The 20,466-nt window shown below is 37.9% G+C and overlaps 1 protein-coding gene and 2 pseudogenes across 2 annotated transcripts in view; 1 reads left to right on the top strand and 2 right to left on the bottom strand.

Moving 5' to 3' along the window:
* PRKAR2A (protein kinase cAMP-dependent type II regulatory subunit alpha) overlaps positions 1-20,466 on the top strand; it is a 96,200-nt gene that overhangs the window by 19,003 nt on the left and 56,731 nt on the right. For both annotated transcript variants that reach the window (XM_039837685.1, XM_039837684.1), the window contains exons 2-4: positions 8,006-8,041; positions 16,980-17,032; positions 19,242-19,325. In XM_039837685.1, coding sequence (XP_039693619.1) covers positions 8,006-8,041; positions 16,980-17,032; positions 19,242-19,325 — 173 coding nt within the window. The remainder of the gene's footprint in view (positions 1-8,005; positions 8,042-16,979; positions 17,033-19,241; positions 19,326-20,466) is intronic.
* On the bottom strand, positions 2,946-3,064 carry LOC120582620 (uncharacterized; annotated as a pseudogene).
* Positions 11,170-11,288, bottom strand: LOC120582534 (uncharacterized; annotated as a pseudogene).

The following is a 20,466-nucleotide window of genomic DNA, read 5'->3' as shown; positions in this document are numbered from 1 at the left end:
ATCATTCCAGAAGAACACCCTGTTCTTCATAAATAATCATTCTCCCCTCCCCATATCCCCTGGCAACCATCAATCTGTTTTTTGTCTCTGGTTTTATGAATTTAACTATTCTGAATAATTCATATTCAGAATATGAATTATACAGTATTTGAGCATTTCTGTCTGACTTTGACTTAACATTTTTTCATGGTTCATCCATGTTTGTCATGTGTCAGTACTTCATTTCTTTTTATGGCTGAATAATATTTTCTTGCATGGATACGCTGCAATTTGTTCATCTGTTAATAGACGTTGGAGCTGTTTTCACCTTTTGGCTATTGTGAATAGCGCTGCTGTGAACATTTTTGAACAAGTATCTGTTTGAGTACCTGTATCTTTGGATTCCTGGTTGTCCATTCACTGATATCTTTAGGCCTATGATTATTAATTCCTTAGGTTTTTTAGAGGGTGAATGTTTTTATGTACTTATGGCACACAGAAGGCATCTTATAAATACATTCAACAAATATATACTGAAGATCTGTCATGTGCCAAGCATTGGGAATACACTGGTAAGCAAAAACACCTAATTCTTTTCCTTGAGAAGAGTTCACAGTCCTGTAGAGAGGACCAACATCAACCAGATAACCACTTAGATTATTCTAGCGTTGCACCTGTGGCATTATTGCTTTGAAGGAAGGCTCTTGGTTTTCTCAGAGCCTGTAATAAGAATTTGACCTCCTCAGTCAGGTCAAGTGAGGCTTTCCTGAAGAGGTGACCCTGAGGGCTAGACACCATCTTAATTCCAAAGTTTGAAATAGGAATTAACAGAGCAAAATGATGGGGAAAGCATTCTAGGAGAAGACCTTGAAGTGAGAGGGAACTTGGTGAGAAGGCCAGTGCGGCAGCCGGAAATTCTTCTAGAGTATTTTGGGATGGTGAGAGAGAGGGTGATAGATGCAGACAGGTAGATCACCATTATGCTAAGAATGGCATGCAGAATCAAATCTGACTCTGTTGGGCTTCAGGTTCATAAGGCGGGTCTTAAAAATGACTTGTATCTGGGGTTTTGCTCTGGAATTCTAAATAGCATTAGCACACTAATTCTGTCCACCAAGGAATGGAAAAATAATGGTAGCAGAAAGATAAGTTATGAACCTATTGAACAGCTACTGATTTTTAAGGTAGTGAGTTACGTTTACTTATGAGGTGGTGGTTTTTGTAACATTTTGTCCTACTAGATATGTAATACATTTTTCAAGGCAAATGAATGTGTCCAAGATAAGCCTTTATTTAACTAGTGATAATGAATATGCCCATGATTAACTTTATTTATGGTTAAAAAAACTTCCTGCTTGTTATCAGTTATTATAACAGATAATCCTTTGAAGAATAAAGTTTCAAAGCCAGCAAGAGAACAGTGATTGTGAAGTTCAGACTGGCTTACAGATTGTGGATTTGAGAATTGTTTTTCAACATCAGGTCACAGAGGGGCAGAGATGATTTTTTAAGACGATAATGAATAAAATTCTGTTAGCTCTTCAAAAATAAGGATTTTTAGCAGTAATAAATGAAATAGCTTACATCAGCCATTAGAAATGCAGATCAAAATCATGATGAGATACCCACTTGTTACTATAATAAAAAAGACAGCAACAAGTATTGGCCAGGATTCAGAAAAATTGAAACCCTCATACACTGCTGAAAAACAGTCTGGCAGTTTAACCTCAAAAGGTTAAACATAGAGTATGCCCAAGCAATCCACTCTTAGGTATATACCCAAGAGAAATGAAAAGATATCCACTTAAACGTGTACACACAAATGTTCATAGTAGCACTATTCTTAAAAGCCAAAAAGTAGAAACAACCCAGCTGTCCACCAGCTGATAAATGGATAAACAAAATATGCTTTATCCATATAATGGAATATTATTTGGCAACAAAAAGAAATGAAGTACTGATACATGTCACAAAGTACTGATACATGTCCTCCTGTCCCCAGCTACTGCTGGTCTTAGATAAATGCTCTTTTGGACCTGGTTCCTCAGTAAATTTTGAGTACAGTAGTCCTCCCTTATCCAAGACCCCCAGTGGATGCCTGAAACTGCAGATAGTACCGAATCCTACATAAACTATGTTCTTTCCTATACATACATACCTAAAATAAAGTTTACTTTATAAATTTGGGACAGTAAGATATTAACAACAATAACTAATAATAAAATAGAAAAATTGTGACAGTTTTCTGTAATAAATGTTATGTGAATATGGTCTCCTTGAAATACCTGTTGTACTGTACTCACCCTTCTTGTGATGTGAGATGATGAGATGAGGCGAGGTGAATGACATAGGCACTGTGGTGTAGTGGTAGGCTACTTCCTGTAAAGGTTACTTGAACACAAGCACTGCCTGCCTCCATAGTTGATCTGATAGCCAAGATGGTAACTAAGTGACTAATTGGCAGGTAGCATATACAGCTGGTCAAGAGGGATTGGGATGGCTTCAGATTTCATCATGGTACTCAGAACTGTGTGCAATTCAGATCTTATGAATTATTTATTTCTGGAATTTTGCATTTAACATTTTTGTATTGGGGTCTGCAGGTAACTGAAACTATGGAAAGCAAAACTGCAGATAAGAGGGGCTACTGTAGTTCGAAAGTACTAATATTTGATAATCTGAGCTAGTCTCAGGAGTTAGTCAATCAGAACAATTTCTAATGGTGACTTTTAACTTCATTTTAAAAGGCATTTCAAGAAAGAAGGTGCTTTCATAAAGTTGAGTGGACATGTTACCCAGTTACCTCTAGCATCACTTGGGTGGTTCTGGGTATTATCCTTCTACAGCTACCTGTGTGTCTGAGAGCATGGTCTATGAAGCTGTGACTGCCTGCCACCCAGTCTGGTTCCACTTTTGTTAGTAGAATGATTTAACTTTTCTTGCCTTAGATTTTTTTTTTTTTTAACAACCTACAGCACCTGGTCTTCCTAGGTGGTCTCCCACCCAAGTACTAACGAGGCTCGGCCCTGCTTAGCTTCCAAGATCAGACGAGATTGGGCATGTTCAGGTTAGCATGGGCATAGACCTTGCCTTAGATTTTTTATTAAGTAGTACCTCATAATGTTTGTAGGAGAATTAAGTGACTTAATACCTGTGATGTGTTTGGGCCAGATCCTGGCACATAAATGCTAGTTGTTGTTATTCCATCTGCACAATTTCCATCATTCTCTGTCATCTTTATATTCAGAATTTGCTTTTGGCATCTGAATTGATCAGGATTAGGTTTGTCTGTGAGTAACAGAAAACCCAAAATAGTAAGAATTAGGAGTAAGGAAAGGTGGATGAAGGCAGCGGTCCCCAACCTTTTTGGCACCAGGCACCAGTGCTCTTACGAGAATCTAATGCCCGATGATCTGAGGTGGAGCTGAGGTGGTGGCTGAAATACAAATGAAGTTTTGCTCACTCACCTGCTGTTCACCTCTTGCTGTATGGCCTAGTTCCTAACTGGTCTGGGGTCAGGACCCCTGGATTAGAAGACTACTGTGTTTTGTCGATTTTTTTTCTAGTACTATTTGGTACTATTTGGCTTTTTGGCTTCTAGTACTATTTGGCTTTTTAAATTTGTGACATATAATAGTTTGATTAAAGACAAAATTTTTAGAAAGTTAGGATTATATTTACTATACTTATATAACTTTTTTTTACATAATAATATATCTTGAAGTTCTCCCCATCAGTTCATATATGTCTATTGCGTCTATTTTAATGACTATTAGAGGTTAGTACTCTAGCTATCCCAATATTTCCTAATTTATTTTCTTAGATAATTTTTTTTTTTTTTTTGCTTTAACACACAGTACTGTAGTGATTAGAACATATTCCTAGAAGTGGAATTGTTGCAAGGTCAGAGGCAATTCACACTTAAAATTTAGACAGAAACTGCCAAATTGTCTTCCAGAAGTTTAGGATCACTGTGATAACTGTGTGCAGAATAGATTAACATGAAGCAAGATTGTCAGTGGGAAGACAAATTTGGAGGCTGTTGCAGTCATCCAGGCAAGAAATGATGTACTTCAAACTAGGATGACAGTGGAGATGGAGAAAGGTAGACTGATTCGGGAAATAAAGTGGGAGGGAGAACAGATGGAGTTGTTAATGAAGTAGATATGAGTAATGAAAGGAAGGAAAGAGTCAAGGATGATTCAGGGGGACCAGTGACATCAATTAGAGTTCCATGTGAGATGAAACCTACTTGCCATCACTAAATTAAATGACTTTATACGTTGCAATTTTGACATTTTAAACAATTTTAGAATCCATGACAGCACTCTTATTTATAGATTGAATGATATCCATATTGAATACTTTGTCTTTTATAATTGTAGGGATATAATTTTATTTGATTGGCATTTGTGGAGTAAATGTTGAGTCTGTCACTAAACTGTATAGATTTTCTTTCTGTACATCTCTGGAATTCATTTGTTTCCCACCTGTCCACAGCCACACGTCTAACCTAAGCCTTCTTCCACCAGCTGCAATCCGAATGATCTTTATAAAATCCAGTCTGCAATGACTCCCTTTGCTCCAGTTCCTTCATATTGTAATGAGTACTGTGTCCACAGCTAATCCACTCACAGGGAGCATTTTAATGTGGTTTCTGTTCAGTTCCACCTTGTTTGGGGTCTCCAAGTCCCCTACTCTCTTTCCAGTGGTCTTATAGCTAGCTGTCCAGAACCATGGGGAAGCACAGGGCCTGCAGGTGGAGAATCAGTGGAGCAAGAGGACAGGTCTTCTGTACCGGAGGACTTACCTGCCACTCTAGTACTGGGATGGAGAATTCTTTTTCCTTTCTCCCAATTAATATTTTCTCTTTAAGCCTTGGTCACTATTCTCCAGACTTCCTCTTCTGGTTTTACAGTTGCAGCCAAGGAAATCTTTATTAAGTACTTTAATCTTTGTTCCTGCTCTCCTCCCACCGATGGAGGAGAAAGAAAATACATAAAAATAAGCAGTTTATTACTTCTGAATATTTTTCTTCCACTGGATGGCATCCAAAATACCCTTGCTCACTTCTTTACCGTCATCTCTGTGCTCTTTTCCCACATTGCTCATGCTCATATCATACTCCTTTCATTTCCTGAAATCATAAACTTGCTCACCTTCCAGCCCAACCATGCTTAGACTTTGCTTTCTGTAGACCAGGGACCTTCCTTTCCTCTCTCTAGGTACTCTTCCTGTGTGCTCACAGAGCATGTGTTGTAGTATTTATCACACTGTTATGATTATGATATGATATTTTAGTTCGCTCCTTGAGCAGCTCTTAAGATCTTTGTGGGCAGGGGCTATATCTGAATCACTTATTTCCCCGTTGGATAGCACAGTGCCTGTCACCAAAGGGCTCAGTAATTATTTGTTGAATGAATGAATGTGATTTGGCAACAACCAACATTGAGTGATTTTTATTTAGTTCAAGGATAGAAGAATTAATCAATGTAGAAGTACAACGTAAAGGAAAATTGCGATTCTAGAGAAAGCTATTTTAATGATAGTTGGAAGCCAGTTTGCAAAAGCTTCAAAAGAATGGTGAGCCCACACAACAGCTCATTTCAGGATGCTTGGTGTTTGAGGGAAGTAGCTGTGGGAATTATATAGAGGCCTTAGCAGGGTCAAGTAAGAGTGTTTCTGTAGGTAGGTAGTGGGAAGATGGATATCAGATGTTGGGCAGACAAGAGACAAGGCTCAGTGAGGTGGGCCTCATTATTAGTACACATTCACACGTGCTAGCAGAAACTGCCATACCAAAGCAAACACACCACTGGGGCTTTTGCTTTAAACTTTAATGACCATGTACCTAGTTTAACCAGAACAAGATTCTACAGAAAGAGAGAAAAAGTAAAGGATGAATAGCATTCTTTCCCTCTTCTGACCCACAGAAAAAGCAGAATGAATCTGTGTGTGTGTGAAATCATGGTGGATGGTTTTTGCCTTTTTCTTCGCCTTCACCCTCCTCTTCCCCTTTTCCTTCTCTTCCCTTCTCTTTCCAACACTGAGCCCTCTAGTTTATTGATTGGGTCTCAGAAACCTAAATAGGCTGCCCAGCGCTTTTCTTGGGCTTTCTTGTCTCATTGAGTGGTCCTTCTCTGACACCTTGCTTCTCCCTCATCTGTGTTTCTAGGAACCTTGAGACATTTACACTCCCTAAAAACTTCCTTGCCTTTGGGGCATTCCTCAGGCTATTTCATCTTGCCCACAGGTGTACTTTCATCCCCTGGCCTATGGGATTTGGCACACCCTACCCATTGGTGGCAGCCCATCCTGGCAATTCCCTCATTGTGATTAACCACTCTTATGAGCCTGCTCTAACAGCTGCTTTCTATTCCACTTTTGAGATTTACTGTTTTGCGCTATGTTGTACTGGTCCCCCAAACACAAGGCCCCCATTAATGCCCTGCCCTGTTATCTGCCTCTGTACGCTGTTGGTGCTGCCAAAATCCTGCCAGCCCTGCTTTAAGTTGAGTGTGCCTGCTGTTTGCTTTTCCAGCAGTCATGGAATTTTGTATCCTCCTGAGCTTTGCCTGACTCAGTTGCACTTGGATTATATGCTCCAGGTTTTTATGCTATTCCCTGAGACATCCATAGTGAAGGTTCTATCATCTTGTTTATCACGTGTTCGAATTTAAAATAGAAGAGACTTTTGGAAATGTTTTTAATTTCTCCAGCATGTTTTTAATGTTTTCGCCACATACAGTATTCTCCCTGCTCAAAGAACTATGTTTTAATTTTCAGGGCATGTCAGCATTTAGGAGTTCATTTAATCAGGAATGATGAGTCTTAGTTTCCTCTGAGATCACATTTGTTCATGTTTTTAAAGCACATGATTTTAGATCAGGTAACCTAAATTTTAAGTCTTCCTATTCTCTATCAGTATTTGTAATAGAAAAAAGAGAGCATTTTAGGCATCCTTTTCTGCTGGAAGAATTTCTCAGACTTGTTATATTAGTTGACTATTTTGTCTGATTCACATAAAGTCTGATGTGCTCTGATTTGAGCTCTCTAAGCAGTGGCAAAATTAGAATAAAATGGTCTCTTAGCTGTAGTCACTGATTGCATTCTTTGTGTGATTTAGTGTATCTAGCCCCAAATACAGCTGTTTTTCCTGGCTCCATAAAATCTTACAAGACACATACTGATTGAAGATTAAATAACGTATAGGGTTACCAGCCAGCATGATTTTACCCATTTTGTTTACCTTTTTATCCACTCAGTCATTCCTTCACACTAAATTCCTTGAATCTTGAGTCTCCTATTTTTAATTATACCATTGTGAGTCACTTTTTTTTTTTTTACGCTTTTGGACTCTTTCACAGTAACAGGGAATGCTTTGGGAATTTAAAAATCATTGTCTTTTTTGCATGATATATGACAATAAAGACTTTAAGTTTGCATTTAAAAATTTGGGGTCAATATATTGTGAAACAAATTTAGTGAATTTCAGCAAATTGTTTAATTTATTTTAAAGACTACATGCATTTAATTTACTTTGAATAGTTATATAAAATATAATTTTACAACAATGAAAATGAAATTTTATCATTTGTGTAAATTCTGTAAGGTTCTACATATAAGATCATATCATTCTGCAGAGATAATTTTAGTTTTTTTTTTTCTTTCCCATTTGAATGCCTTTAATTCCTTGCTTAATTGTTCTAGCTAGACTTTCCAGTAATACATTGAAAAGAAATGGCAGACTTCTTACTCATTTGGTATGGTATAAATTAGATGGAACATGGATATGAGCATTGAAGTTACAAAGAGCTTGTTTTCAAAGAGATATACTATTCTCCATATTGTGTTTATACAATCATGTTGAACTTCTATCTGTGGTTGATTATGGAAGAGTATGAATTACCCTACCACTTGGTATTAAGGTGGTTAGTTCTGTTGTCAAAGATCTTTGCAAAAAGGGAGGATTAAAATGGGGTCCTGCGACATAACGATGACTAAATGTTGCTTCTTTGTTTTGCAGTTCCAATTCCTGGTAGATTTGATCGGCGAGTATCAGGTATGTGTTCTCTTTCATAACATACTGCCAAAATGCTATTTTAAGATAGTATTATCTTAAATAAAAACACACTGGTCTTTTTAATAAAAAGATAAGTTAACAGCATTCAGAACATTATAAAAAATCACCTGTGATTTCTTCATTCTGTTTCATTTTAAGTTCTGAGTATCTATGTATGTATTTTTATATGGCTATAATTAGTTTGTCTCATTTTTGTCATTAATATTTTCCATGTTTGTAATTATGGCTTCTAAAAACTACTTTTCGTATTATTATTTCTGGTTTTCTAGATTATGCTGCCGTTAAGTTCTTGCATACATTTTCGAGTCACTTAAATTATTTCCTTGGTTACAGTGTCAGGAGAGGCATTCCCTAGTCAGAGACTGAGCATTGCCTTTTTCTGTGTATTGCTTTCTAGAGACAGGTTGCAGAGTAGGCTACAGGGAGAAATAAATACCTTGCAAAAGCCTCTTTTCCAAAACCATCTCACTAATAAGTACTGCCTACTCCTTTAGGTTAAATGTAAAATAGTACCTCAGATTGTTTTATTAGGCATTCTTTTGATTATTAAGAAAAATGAATGTTTTCCAAACATGGGACATCTATTTTTATTTTTTTCGTATGGGACTTGTTTGGTAATGTTTTTCCCTTTTATCTGTTGTGGTCTAGATTATTTTCTATAAGTTTGAGTAAATTTCTGTCATGATTTTTAACCCTTTGAAAATTTTAATGCTAAGTTTTTCACGTTGGTTGTGCTATATATTTTAATTTTGCTGTTTTTTTATTGACTCAAAACTTTTATTATGTAACTAGTACCTTGAACACTGCTTGGCACATAGCAGGCACTCAGCAAATATTTATTGAGTATATACATCCTCTTCTTTTTCTTTAAAAAAATTTTTTTTTTTATTGTGACGTTGGTTAACGAAATCCAGCATTTCAGGTGTACAATTTAACAGTAAGGCATATATATATTGCATTGTATGTTCACCTCCCATAGTTAGATTTCTTTCTGTCACCGCATATTTGACCCTTTTTACCTCATCTACCTCCCTTTTTTTCCCATAATTGCTCCTAAACTGAGAAAGTCCCCTTATTTTCATAGAGCTGATAAATATATTTTATAAAAAATGTTCATATAATTAAAGTGCTTGACTTTTGGATAAATCTAGAGTTTATTTCGTTTTACAGTTAGGATGTTAATGTGTTTCAAAATTGCTGTGTAAGCTGTATGTGTTAAATTATTCTTTCATATCACCTTGTTCTGCAAAGGTTTCATATTCGTCCATTTACCCTTTTCTATCATTCATTCCTCTTCTTTGAGAAATTCTGGTAATGTTTTCAGAAAGCCTTTGGTAAGGTTGTACACCAAAGTCTGTTGAAAGGAGATTGAAGAATGTGTTCTTACATATAGACAGTCATTTACAGAAAGAAACTAGAGTAGGGATTAAGGTTGGCACGAGACCCATGAGCGATTATCTCCCATTTCTGTTCATCCCTGCCCCCTTATTTCCCCCAAAGGTTAGTAATACCCTTTGACATCTGTAGGACAGATCTGGGATATGGAGAGTACAGTGAGATCTCTAGAGGTCACAGATGGTGTTAGTTGATGAATTGCTGTTTGGGCTCTCTGTCACTGTGGTTCAGTCCTTGAACTGTGGAGGACTCAGACAAGTACACGTTATTATTCCTCCCCCTTAGATTTAACAATCTTACTGAAGATTTAAAACTTTTTAATATTATTCAGATGTTAAGTGAAAATAAAAGGTTCTTAAAAGAATCCAAAATGATTATGCAGGAGAGGAAATAGCCTGTAGCAATAGCTAACATACAGTCTGTATGCTAGGTGCAGTTTTAAAGTCTTTCTTAATGCCTTCCTTGTATTGTTGAATATAATTCTTACATTAACACCATGAGGTATGATTATCCCCATTGTATAGATGAGGCAACTGGGGGCAAAGCAGAGGTTAAGTAACTTGCAACAGTCAAGGTGATAAAGTGCCCAAAGGTAGCATGGGTGCTGAATACTACACTTCTCCTCTCTAAGGACCCTGTCTCGTTCTCTCTGGAGCTCTTAGTCTTCAGGTAAATCTTTTGCATTCTAAGCCTGTTCTCTGAGCTCAGCCTTCGTCCATCTTCCTGCTCTGGATGAAGCTTAGCTTACCCTGCAGGCTTCTCGAATGGTGGCTCTTTTCTACCTTCCATGTAACTGACCAGAGATGGGTAAATGTTTCTCTTGCTCCTCATTGCTGCTTCCAAACCATCTCTTTCCCTCTTCCCTAAAATTCTCGGCTTCCAGCCTCACATTGTTATATTCTACCAGCTACTCCCCGTCCTTGTTTTAGTCATCTAATAATCCCCAGGGTGTTTCTTCTTATTTCCACACAGATTTCCACATTTGTAATATCTGGCCCTTTTGTTTCTCGACCTCCTCTCTTCCAAGGATCTCGTCTTCCACCATACATTCCCATACGTACTCTTCAGACTTTTCATCAGTGATCCCAGTCTTTCATATTTTCTCTCTCCCGACATCTCCTCCTCTCTATCCCCATTCTAGCAGATGACCTTTTTCTCTATTAAGTAAGGAAATAGAAGCAACAGAAGAGAATTTCCATAGACTTCCACTACTATTTCTATCCTTCCTCGCCTGCCTATGAATCCAGTGTCCACTGGTACACCAAATCTTATCCCTTCATCCTTCCAGCAAGTACTTCCTCTTTATCCTGCATAATCATTATCCTTCAACTGGATTATTCTTCTCAGCAAAGAAACAAATGGTTGGCTCTTCCTTCTTAAAAAAGAAAATAAAACCTTTTAAACCATTATTTTTTATCCAGCCATCACCCTTTTTCTCTCTATATCTTTACAGAAAAACCCCCTTGAAGGAGTTGTCCAAATTTGTTGTTTCTAGTTTATCTTCCATTCTCTTCTGAGCCCATTCTCATCAGGTGTTTGCTCCCATATCTCACCGAAACTGTCTTTGTGGATTGCTTACCCACATTCTTCAGACTTTCATTTGAAAGACACCTTCTCAGACCTTCAGTAAACTTGTCTAAAATATATACACACACACACATACACACAACCTATCTCCCTTTATTTTCTCCTTACTGTTCTTTTTTTTTTAATGCCTACAGCATCTGGTCCTCCTAGATGGTCTTCCATCCAAGTACTAACCAGTCCTGACCCTGCTTAGCTTTCGAGATCAGAGGAGATCGGGCACATTCAGGGTGGCATGGCCGTAGATACTGCTCTATCTTTTTTAATTTATCCGATTTATTACCTAGTTCCCTAGACTAGAATGTAAGCTCCTCTTGGGCAGGGAATTATGTCTGTTTTGTTATTGATGTATAGTTAACACTTGGAAACAATGTCAGTAAATATGGATGGATGGAGGGAAGGGAAGGGAAAGATCAGGAATCAGGAGGAGAAATTATTGTAGGCAGAAAAAAATCTAGAAATATTTCTTGGAGGGAGGCAGCGATTGCACTAGAAGTTGGAAAACATGGTTACTATTTTGGCTAGTACCAAGAAGGAGGCATTCTAGTTGGAAGAATGTCTTAACACCCAAGGAGGAAAGAACTGCACCTGGCTGCTCTGGCTTAGGGGAGGAGATAAAATAAAGTTGGAAAAAGAAGTGGGGAATGGGGTTCCTGAGGTGATCCAAAGACTTCAGCAAAAACTAGTTGTGTGAGGACATATGTGCTGTGTCAGAGACTGCAGAAAAGATTTCAGCGTCTCAGGGTTCTGACATAATCTGGAACATACAGCAGCAGAGGAGAGTGAGCAGTCATTGAGTGTCTCCTGTGAGCCCAGCCTTGTGTTTTAAATGTTACCTCCTGTGTTAACTCTTATGTGGTTCTAGTATTCTTATCCCCTCTTACTATTGAAGAGACTAAGGATCAGAGAGAGATGGAGAAAGAACAGGTGAGGGGTGGATGGATCCAGGCTCAACCCTAGCGTGTGGAGCTTCAGAGATGAACCCTGTGCCTTTTGATGCTGCCTCTCCCTTGTAAGCACTGGAATTGAAAAGCTGTGCCTTCCAGGTTCTAAGTTCTAGCAGAAAGTCTCTCTACATCAAGTGAGAAATATATCGAATGAAGAGAGTTTATAAGTTCTTTAAAGGCAGCTTTCTTGAAGTGGTCTTGAATTAGTGTTAACTATCTTGGATTTTGAAATGTTAGTCTGATTCTGTTAATTATAAAACTTCATCCAAAAACACCCTTTCCTTTAATAAATATATATTAAAGCTTCAAAATTGGAAATTTGTGTTGGCATCATACTACATTCAGGCAGGGAGTATCTGACTCTGGTGATGACTGTAATACAGTTAACAAAACAGTCTGCTGAGAATCTGGTGCCAGGTCAGACACTCGTAGGCGCCCTTCACCAGACATCCCTGCCTTGTAGGATTTACCTGCTTAAATATACAAATACTGATTTTTGTCTTTATACTCTTTTCACGGTATTCAGTATTTTTCCATCCATACCTGTCTTCTGCTATTATTACTATTATTTCCATCCATACCTGTCTTCTGCTAAATATTACTAAGCATTATTTAAAATAACTTAGAAGCCCAGTGTTATGGGTTGAATTGTATCCCCTTCAAATTTATATGTTGAGGCCTAACCCCAATGTGATTATATGTAGAGGTGGGGTTTTTAAAGAGGTTAATTAAGGGTAAACGAGATCCTAAAGGTGGAGCTCTAACCCAATAAGACGGGAGTCCTTTTAAGAAGAGGAAGAGACATCAGGAGTGCAAGCTCAGAGGAAAGGCCGTGTTAGGACACAGCAAGAAGGAAGGCATCCATCCATCTGCAAGCCAAGGAAGGAGGCCCCAGGAAGCACAAAACCTTCCAGTACCTTGATCTTGGACTTCCAGCCTCTAGAACTGTGAGAAAATAAATTCTCTTGTTTTCGCCACCAGTCTGTGGTGTTTTGTTATGGCAGCTTTAGCATGCTAATACACCCAGGCTGTGTCAACTCTTCATGGGGGCCGGCAGGATAGCATAGGGCCTCAGGCCTGTGACCAGGGTTTGTGCTCATTGGTAGAAATGAAAGGGTTTTCTCTCACAAGCACATTTTAATGATTCACATTTCTGGATGAAAGAAGCACCAGATAAAATTTGGAAGAAATTGTGCTGGCTAATCTATTGTCACTTTGTAGTTTCATATTACTGGCTAGTGACATCTGCTGGAGACCTGCGGCAAGACGACTGGCTGTGCTGCTCTTAGTCTTCATTTTCAGTAGGTCTCGAGCGTCTCATGACCCTCCGTGTAGTTCTTGATGCTACATGAGGGGATCATAAAGGTAATTCGTGCACTGAGACAAGCTCCCCGATGTGTAGAACCGTAAGGAAAACAATCACATAGACTCCTAGAATTGGATTTTTATACAGAAAATGAGAAAAGTCATTTGTGATCAGGACCAGGAAGTAGAAAGGTCGGATATAAACAGAGGAAGAGAGCAAAGGGTGGTGGGTCCACAGCTCAAAACCAGTTTTGAAAAAGACAAAATGTTTTTCCATAAGTAGAAACATTAATAATTTTGATGAAAATAACTACTTTTGTTTAAATCATGGTTCTCTACCTTAAGACTTGAAGACTTTAACATTTAACATTTGCTGCCTCAGTTACATCAATGTCTAAAAATATAAAAATGAGCTAAATTGCTAAAGTTCTTTCCTCTCAAATCAGGAAAAGCAAGCATGGAAATAGGTTAGCCCAAGACAAAATGTCATCAGTAAAATTCTGTCAGTCTCATCACTGAAGACTTATTATTTTAAACTTTTTATGTGAGAATTTTCATACAAGGGCAAAACTAGAGAAAGTATAATGCCCATGTACCCATCTATCTCCAAAATGAAAGTTTTTTTAAGTGCATTTTTCTAAGAAGACATTTTGAAGTCGTGAACTAAAGAGTAGCAATTGGAGTAGACTGAACAGAGGTAAAAAAACAAGAATATTTCTGAAGTAGAATTTGATGTATTCATTGGATAAGAGGAGAAAGAAGGAAGTCACGGCGTACTCCAAATTTCTAGTTTAGAAAACTGGACCGATAACGACAACATTAACCATGCTAACACAGAGAACCAAGAAGTTTGCATTTAACATAGTGTTTGGTTAGCTGCCCTCCATGCAGCGCCTCAGCCCCCTACCGGAATACTTGAAGATGAAAAGAATGGCATGGCAGCATTAACACCTAGGAACTCAGGAGTATGGCTGCCTTCATCTTTAGGACAGACAGATCTGGCATAAATGCACCCTGGCTTGGAGAAGGATAATGAGTCATTATCTACACCCCACTGTCACTGGCTCAGCTACCCAGAGCCCATACCAACCAGGGGATGGACAGCCCTCTCTTCAGAATATCACTTGATGCTGTTGTAGGGGCTAGAATGGTGTCTGTCTTCTTATTCCCTTCTCCCTCATTTTTCTCTAAGGAAGCCAGGTCCCTGTTGGACAGGCAGAGTATTGGTGGCATTACAACACAGGAGGTTTAGTGCACACAGGTAGAATAGGCTGGGCAGGGAAGGGAGTCTTGTCTGTAGGACATGCTGGAGTCTCCATTTCTTGGGTGTTCATTAGTCAGAATCAATGAGGAAGGGGAAGCTGGGATACAGGTAGACTAGGGGTTCAGTGAGTAAGTGTTTCTGAGAACCCAGGAGTTAACCCGAAAGTCGTATTTATCAGCTTGTCCCCTAGTCGTAGATATAGGATTTTTTAATTCATCACACAAATGAACTGAGTGTAGGGTCAAAAACCATTTATGTCCCTTGCCTGCTAACAAATGAGAAATAAACCCTAGTAAACAATACAGGGCCTATATGGGTGAACTTGGCAGATTTAGGATGGAAGAGGAATGAGATTAGAAAGGTCCACTACAAAATACTCAGAGAGTGCAAAATATCATTGCCTTTATGAATTCTGAATAAAAAACAAGGAAAGAGTAGGCCAAGATGAAAGAGGAAATGGTCATGATGGCAAAAAGACCGTAAAGAAACTAAACAGTAAACAGGAATTAAATACATAGAGAAGGCCAGGAAAGCAGAATTGTTAAAGGAAAAATCTGTGATAAAGGGCAGCCCTGAAGAAAGGACTGTTGTTGAAAGAGCTGAGATAGAGAATAGAACCAAGATAGTAATAATATTCCTGAAAACCAGAACAAACGGAACGAAATAATAACCGTTATCGTTCAAAGAGTTGGCACTTACTCTCCCCTTACTGTGTGCCAGCCGCTTCCCTACTTGAATCCTTATGACATTCCTCAGTGGGGCTTCATTCCTGTTTGCTCGTTATGCAGAGGAGGAGGTAGAGATCTGCCGTTGAGTCTCCAGGCCACACAGCTATTGCAGATAATTGAGAATTTATTAAAAGAGAAATTTCCCCTGCATTGTAAAGAAGGAACAGGTTTGCTGCATTCTGGGCAACATCACTGATCACATCTAGATTGTTCCTGGCAAAACAGTTTTGTTAGTGAGTCAAATAAATTTTTATTCACTAGATAATACATTCTCTCTTTGCTACTAACACCTAAAGGTAAGATATAAATGTGTCATGTACTGACCTTGCCATCCTAATCCTTAGATTCCATGCTTCTACCCTCTCCAGTGAAAACATCTGTGTGTTTCCTTATTTATTCACTACTGTAATACACACAGAAGAGTTTTGGAATTGCTGTACCACTACCAACCACAGTTCTTTTTTGTCATTGGACTATATCCCACTGAGGGTGGATGGTCAGAGTACTATGTTCAGAAGCTACTTAAAATAACTCTCTTTTCCTTCTCTGTGATTATGTTATCAGCCTGATGTATAATTAGGTTCATTTGTTTCTTTTTGTATTCAGTTGTAGGGTCCATCCATCCTTATCAATCTAGGTTTTTAAATACATAAAAAATTTAACATGAATTAAATTTCAAAACTGTAAAAAAATTTCTTCACAGAAGTTTTATTTCTTTCCAAATACCTTCTTTTTGTGTTTCTGCCTGCCTTCTAGGAAAAATTTTTATTTCTGGTTTATCTTTTTCTTGTTTCCTTTTGGAAAAATAAATAGGTAAAAAAAAAGGTATATATAATATATTCATATGTTTATTTCCCCCTCATTCTCAGCTCTCCTTTCTCATGGAAGTTCTTCCTTATGGCAGACTAGATATACTCTTCACTTTGGTTTTTTTTTTGCCTTTTTTTTTCCCTAGACCTCACTATTTATTAGCCCATGAAGATCTTCCTCATTCTTTCTTAAAACTGTATTATTCAAGTGGGTACTTACATCATTTCTGATATTTTGCTATCATAAACAATTATTCAGTAAATATTTTTTAAATCCTTGTGTTATGACAAAGACAAGTCCTGTAGGCAGCTAGTACAAACATAGGTCACCTACAAAGAAAATCAAGTTGTTGTTTTTTTTTCAAGTTGGTTTTAAATTGATATAATACTGTACCTAGAACAGAGCCTGACACATAGTATTTATTTTGTTTAAAATTCATTCTTATTTTTAGGTCATTCATGTACATAATGATGTTGAGCTATTTTAATTGATTATTTTTATAATTATTCCATATCCATATGTATATACTGCATATCTTATGCTTTGTGGTTTTCTATCCCTGCTTCATAACTCAGCAGAGAGGGTCCTCCTAGTTTGTCCTTGCCATTACCCTAGGATTTAGTAGATGATGTATTTTATCATCTCTCTCCTATTTGGGACCACCAGTCCCTAAAGGGTTGGCTTTTCAGCACCTAACAGAATGCCTGTCATCAGTAAGTACTTAATATATTTGTTAGTTGAAAGAAAGGATTAAAAAAATCATTACAGTTAGAGATTTAGCAAAAAGTGACTAAAAGGAAATTATGTTCACTTTCTCTTTTTCTAGTAAAAGCACACATCTGTTTTATTCATTTTGCTTTTTATTTTTTTCTCTCCAAATTTAGTCTGTGCTGAGACCTATAATCCTGATGAGGAAGAGGAAGATACTGATCCAAGGGTAAGAACTGTGGCAGAGGTATTAGGTAGAATTGTTTTATTCCCCACTCTGTCCCCTACTCCTCTACACACCAAATCTAATTATGCTGATAATTAAAATGAATACAAATTAAAATCTCAACAAGATGCCATTCGAAGGATTGGTAAGAAGGGGTGCCTAGCTGGAGCTGTTAAAACCTTCAACATAGTCAAGCCAACTGACTCGGCATTTGCCTGACGAGTTCATTTTTCAGAAACAGTTGGATCCTTCCTAAGGATGTGACAGTGGAGGTCATTACAGTGTTGTAGTAGCGGTCTCTCTTTTTGTTTATTTATTTATTTGTACAAACAATTATATCTGGAAGGATATATCCCAGATGTTAACAGTGATTATGGCAGGGCTGTGGTTGACTTTTGGGTGCTTTTTTTAAAACTCAGGTTTTTAAACTCTTGTACAGTTAACAAATTACTTTTATAAAAGCAACTATGAAGCATCATTTTTAAAAGATTGATGTTACAAAAGAAACTTTAATGATCTTTCAGTATGCCTTAAAATGAGAAGCCTATGAAAGATTTCTGAAGTATTCTAATAATAAAATGCTACCATTGTGTGAATACAATAGACATGTAGATTAAAATTTTTTTTATTCTGGATATTACAAAATTCTCGATGACTTTTAAAAGTTAAAATGGCTTTTTACTAACTTTTTAATGTCATAAATTCAAAATATTTAACACTTGATATGTTTTTTTCTGGGTAGATTAAGTGAGGACTTTTTTTTAGGATGAAGATGATACTTAGGAGCTTGATAAGTCTCTCAATTATAACAACAATACTAGGCAATAATTGTTTTCTTTAATTGAATAAATATTTATTGAATATCTAATAATAGTAGTAGTTTTTGAGCACTGACTGAATGTCAGGTACTGTTTTAAACATTGCATGTATTAACTCATCTAATCCTTAGCACAACTCTAATTTTATAGATACCACTACTACCACCACCAATAAGAATGAGTTGTTGATGTTTGAACTCTAGCTTGTATAACCATTGTTTACTTTCCATCTCTGCTTAGATTTTAATAGACAACTCACACTTAACATGAACCCTTGATTATTTCCCTTTAAACATTCTTCTCCACCCACGGTCTTCTCCAGCTCAATTCATGGCAACTTCCTCCTTCCAGTTGCTCAGGACCAAAACTTTAGTGTTACCCTCAGCCCCTTTGAGTTTTCCATACCCACATTCGATTTTTCAGCAAATCCACTGGGCTCAGTCTTCAGAACATATCCAGAATTCCATTACTTCTCAGCACCTTCGTCACTGCCACCCTGTTCCTAACCACCACTGTCTGGCACTGGGTGATGATAGTAGTTCCTGGCTTTCACTCTTTCTTCCCTCAAGGCAGTTCTTTACTCAGCAGCTGCTGTGGGCCTTTAAAAACATTAGTCAGATCTCTTTCTTTCCTCAGCCACAACTCTCAAATTGCCCCCATGTCACTAGAAAAAAGTTCCAATTCCGTGACCTACAATGCCCTCTGTGATTTGGGCATCATCCCCACCCACCCCTTCAACCTGGTCTTATCCTGATCTTTCCCCCTTGCTCTGCTTCAATCACACCTGTCTCCTGGTTATTTCTCAGATTTGCTCTTCACCTCCCATAAGGCTTTGTTTTTACTTGATGGTTCCGTCTGCTTGAGGTGCTTTTCCCACAGACGATCCACATGACTCACTCCCTCAGGTTGTCCTCACTTCCTTCTCAGCACCGTCGCATCTGGACACCCACACACACTTTTTAACATTCTTCTCAGCTTTATTTTTCTCCTTGGCCTTGTCACTCTTCATCATATTTTATGTATTGACTGTGAGCACAGATATTTTTGTTTGTTTTCACAGCTGTGTCCCCAGAGGTAGGACAGTGCCTGGCACCTCGTAGATTTGAATGAACAAATCTATAACCCTCCGCTTTACAGATGAGAACTCTGAGGCCCCGGGGGGTAGCTGACTTACTGGCAGCCGCAGAGCCAGTGGGCGGCTCCGGGGTAGGCGCTCTTACTCTGACACATTCCCCTCCATGACAAAGGCACTGCTTAGTATGTGCATAGAATTAAAATTATAGTAAACATTCTCTTAATTTTTTCCATTTTTAAGGAAAAAAGATATATACCAATTTGTAAATAGGATTTTTAAAAGAAATAAAAAATTTTCTTGGTTTTGTTTGGCTTGACAGGTGATCCATCCTAAAACTGATCAACAGAGATGCAGACTTCAGGATGCTTGCAAAGATATTCTCCTTTTCAAAAATCTTGATCAGGTAATGTTGATTTAAAAAAACATTTTTTTTCCACTTACATTTGAATTCAGTATTATATTAGTTTCAGGTGTACAACATTGTGGTTAGACATTTATATAACTTATGAAGTGATCGCCCCCATAAGTCTAGGACACACTTGGCACCATACATAGTTATTACAATATTATTGACTATATTCCTTATGCTGTACTTTACATCCCTGTGCCCATTTTGTTAAATGCCAATTTGTGTTAATTCTTTCACCTTTTTTACCTAGCTACTTAATCTCCCTCCCATCTGGCAACTGTCAGTTTCTTCTCTGTATCTGTGAGTCTGTTTCTGTTCTGTTTTTTGATTTTAGATTCCACAAATGAGTGAAATCATAGGTTATTTGTCTTTCTCTGATTTATTTCACTTAGCATAATACCCTCTAGGTCCATCCATGTTGTCACAAGTAACATTAGTTTTTAAAATATTTTTGTCTTTAGCTTTTTTCCTGTTTGTCGTTTAAACAGTTTTTAGTGTCTTAGCCAGCTATATAAGCATAAAACTTCAGAGTCATCTTACTTATGAATGTTTGCATTCTGTTGACCATCATAACCCATGATTAGCTTTTCAGATGACTTTAGTATTTCTCAGAACGGCTTTGGCACTTCCTCCAAAACAATACCATTTGAGGAGACTATACAGTTTGGTCATGTAAAAAGGAAATGCTCAGGTTTGCATGACCCTGGCTTAGTTTGAAGAGTTTGAATTCATGCTGCAGAATAATTTCTCCAAAGATGCCAGTGTGGAATTCTCTTCATCAGTATCAGTTAACCCACTGGAAGTGTGTGACTGCTTCTCAGACCTTAGGTGTGGGGCAGCTCTTGTGATTACTTCTCAGTGAGGACTTCAGATGTGGGGTGCACACAGAGTGGTATTTATCTGCAGGGCCCTGGCATAGAGACCTCTGCCTGGACTTGTCTTCCGTTCCTTGGTGGAGATAGAGAGCAGGGGCTACCTCCTGAAGACAGAATCTTCAAATTTCCTGTTTCTTTTTTACTTTGAGGGCCACACTCTGAAGCCACATGAATGGCTGAGGTGTTGGGCCTACTGGAGAATCCCCGAATGTGCAGAAATAGGAAGGATGGGATTAGATTTCTCTTGCTACCCAGCTCCT

Source organism: Pteropus medius, unplaced genomic scaffold (assembly GCF_902729225.1).
Source record: "Pteropus medius unplaced genomic scaffold, Ma_sr-lr_union100, whole genome shotgun sequence".
NCBI lineage: Eukaryota > Metazoa > Chordata > Mammalia > Chiroptera > Pteropodidae > Pteropus > Pteropus medius.
Note: the sequence above shows the minus strand (reverse complement) of the source record. Positions and strands in the feature narration are given on the sequence as shown.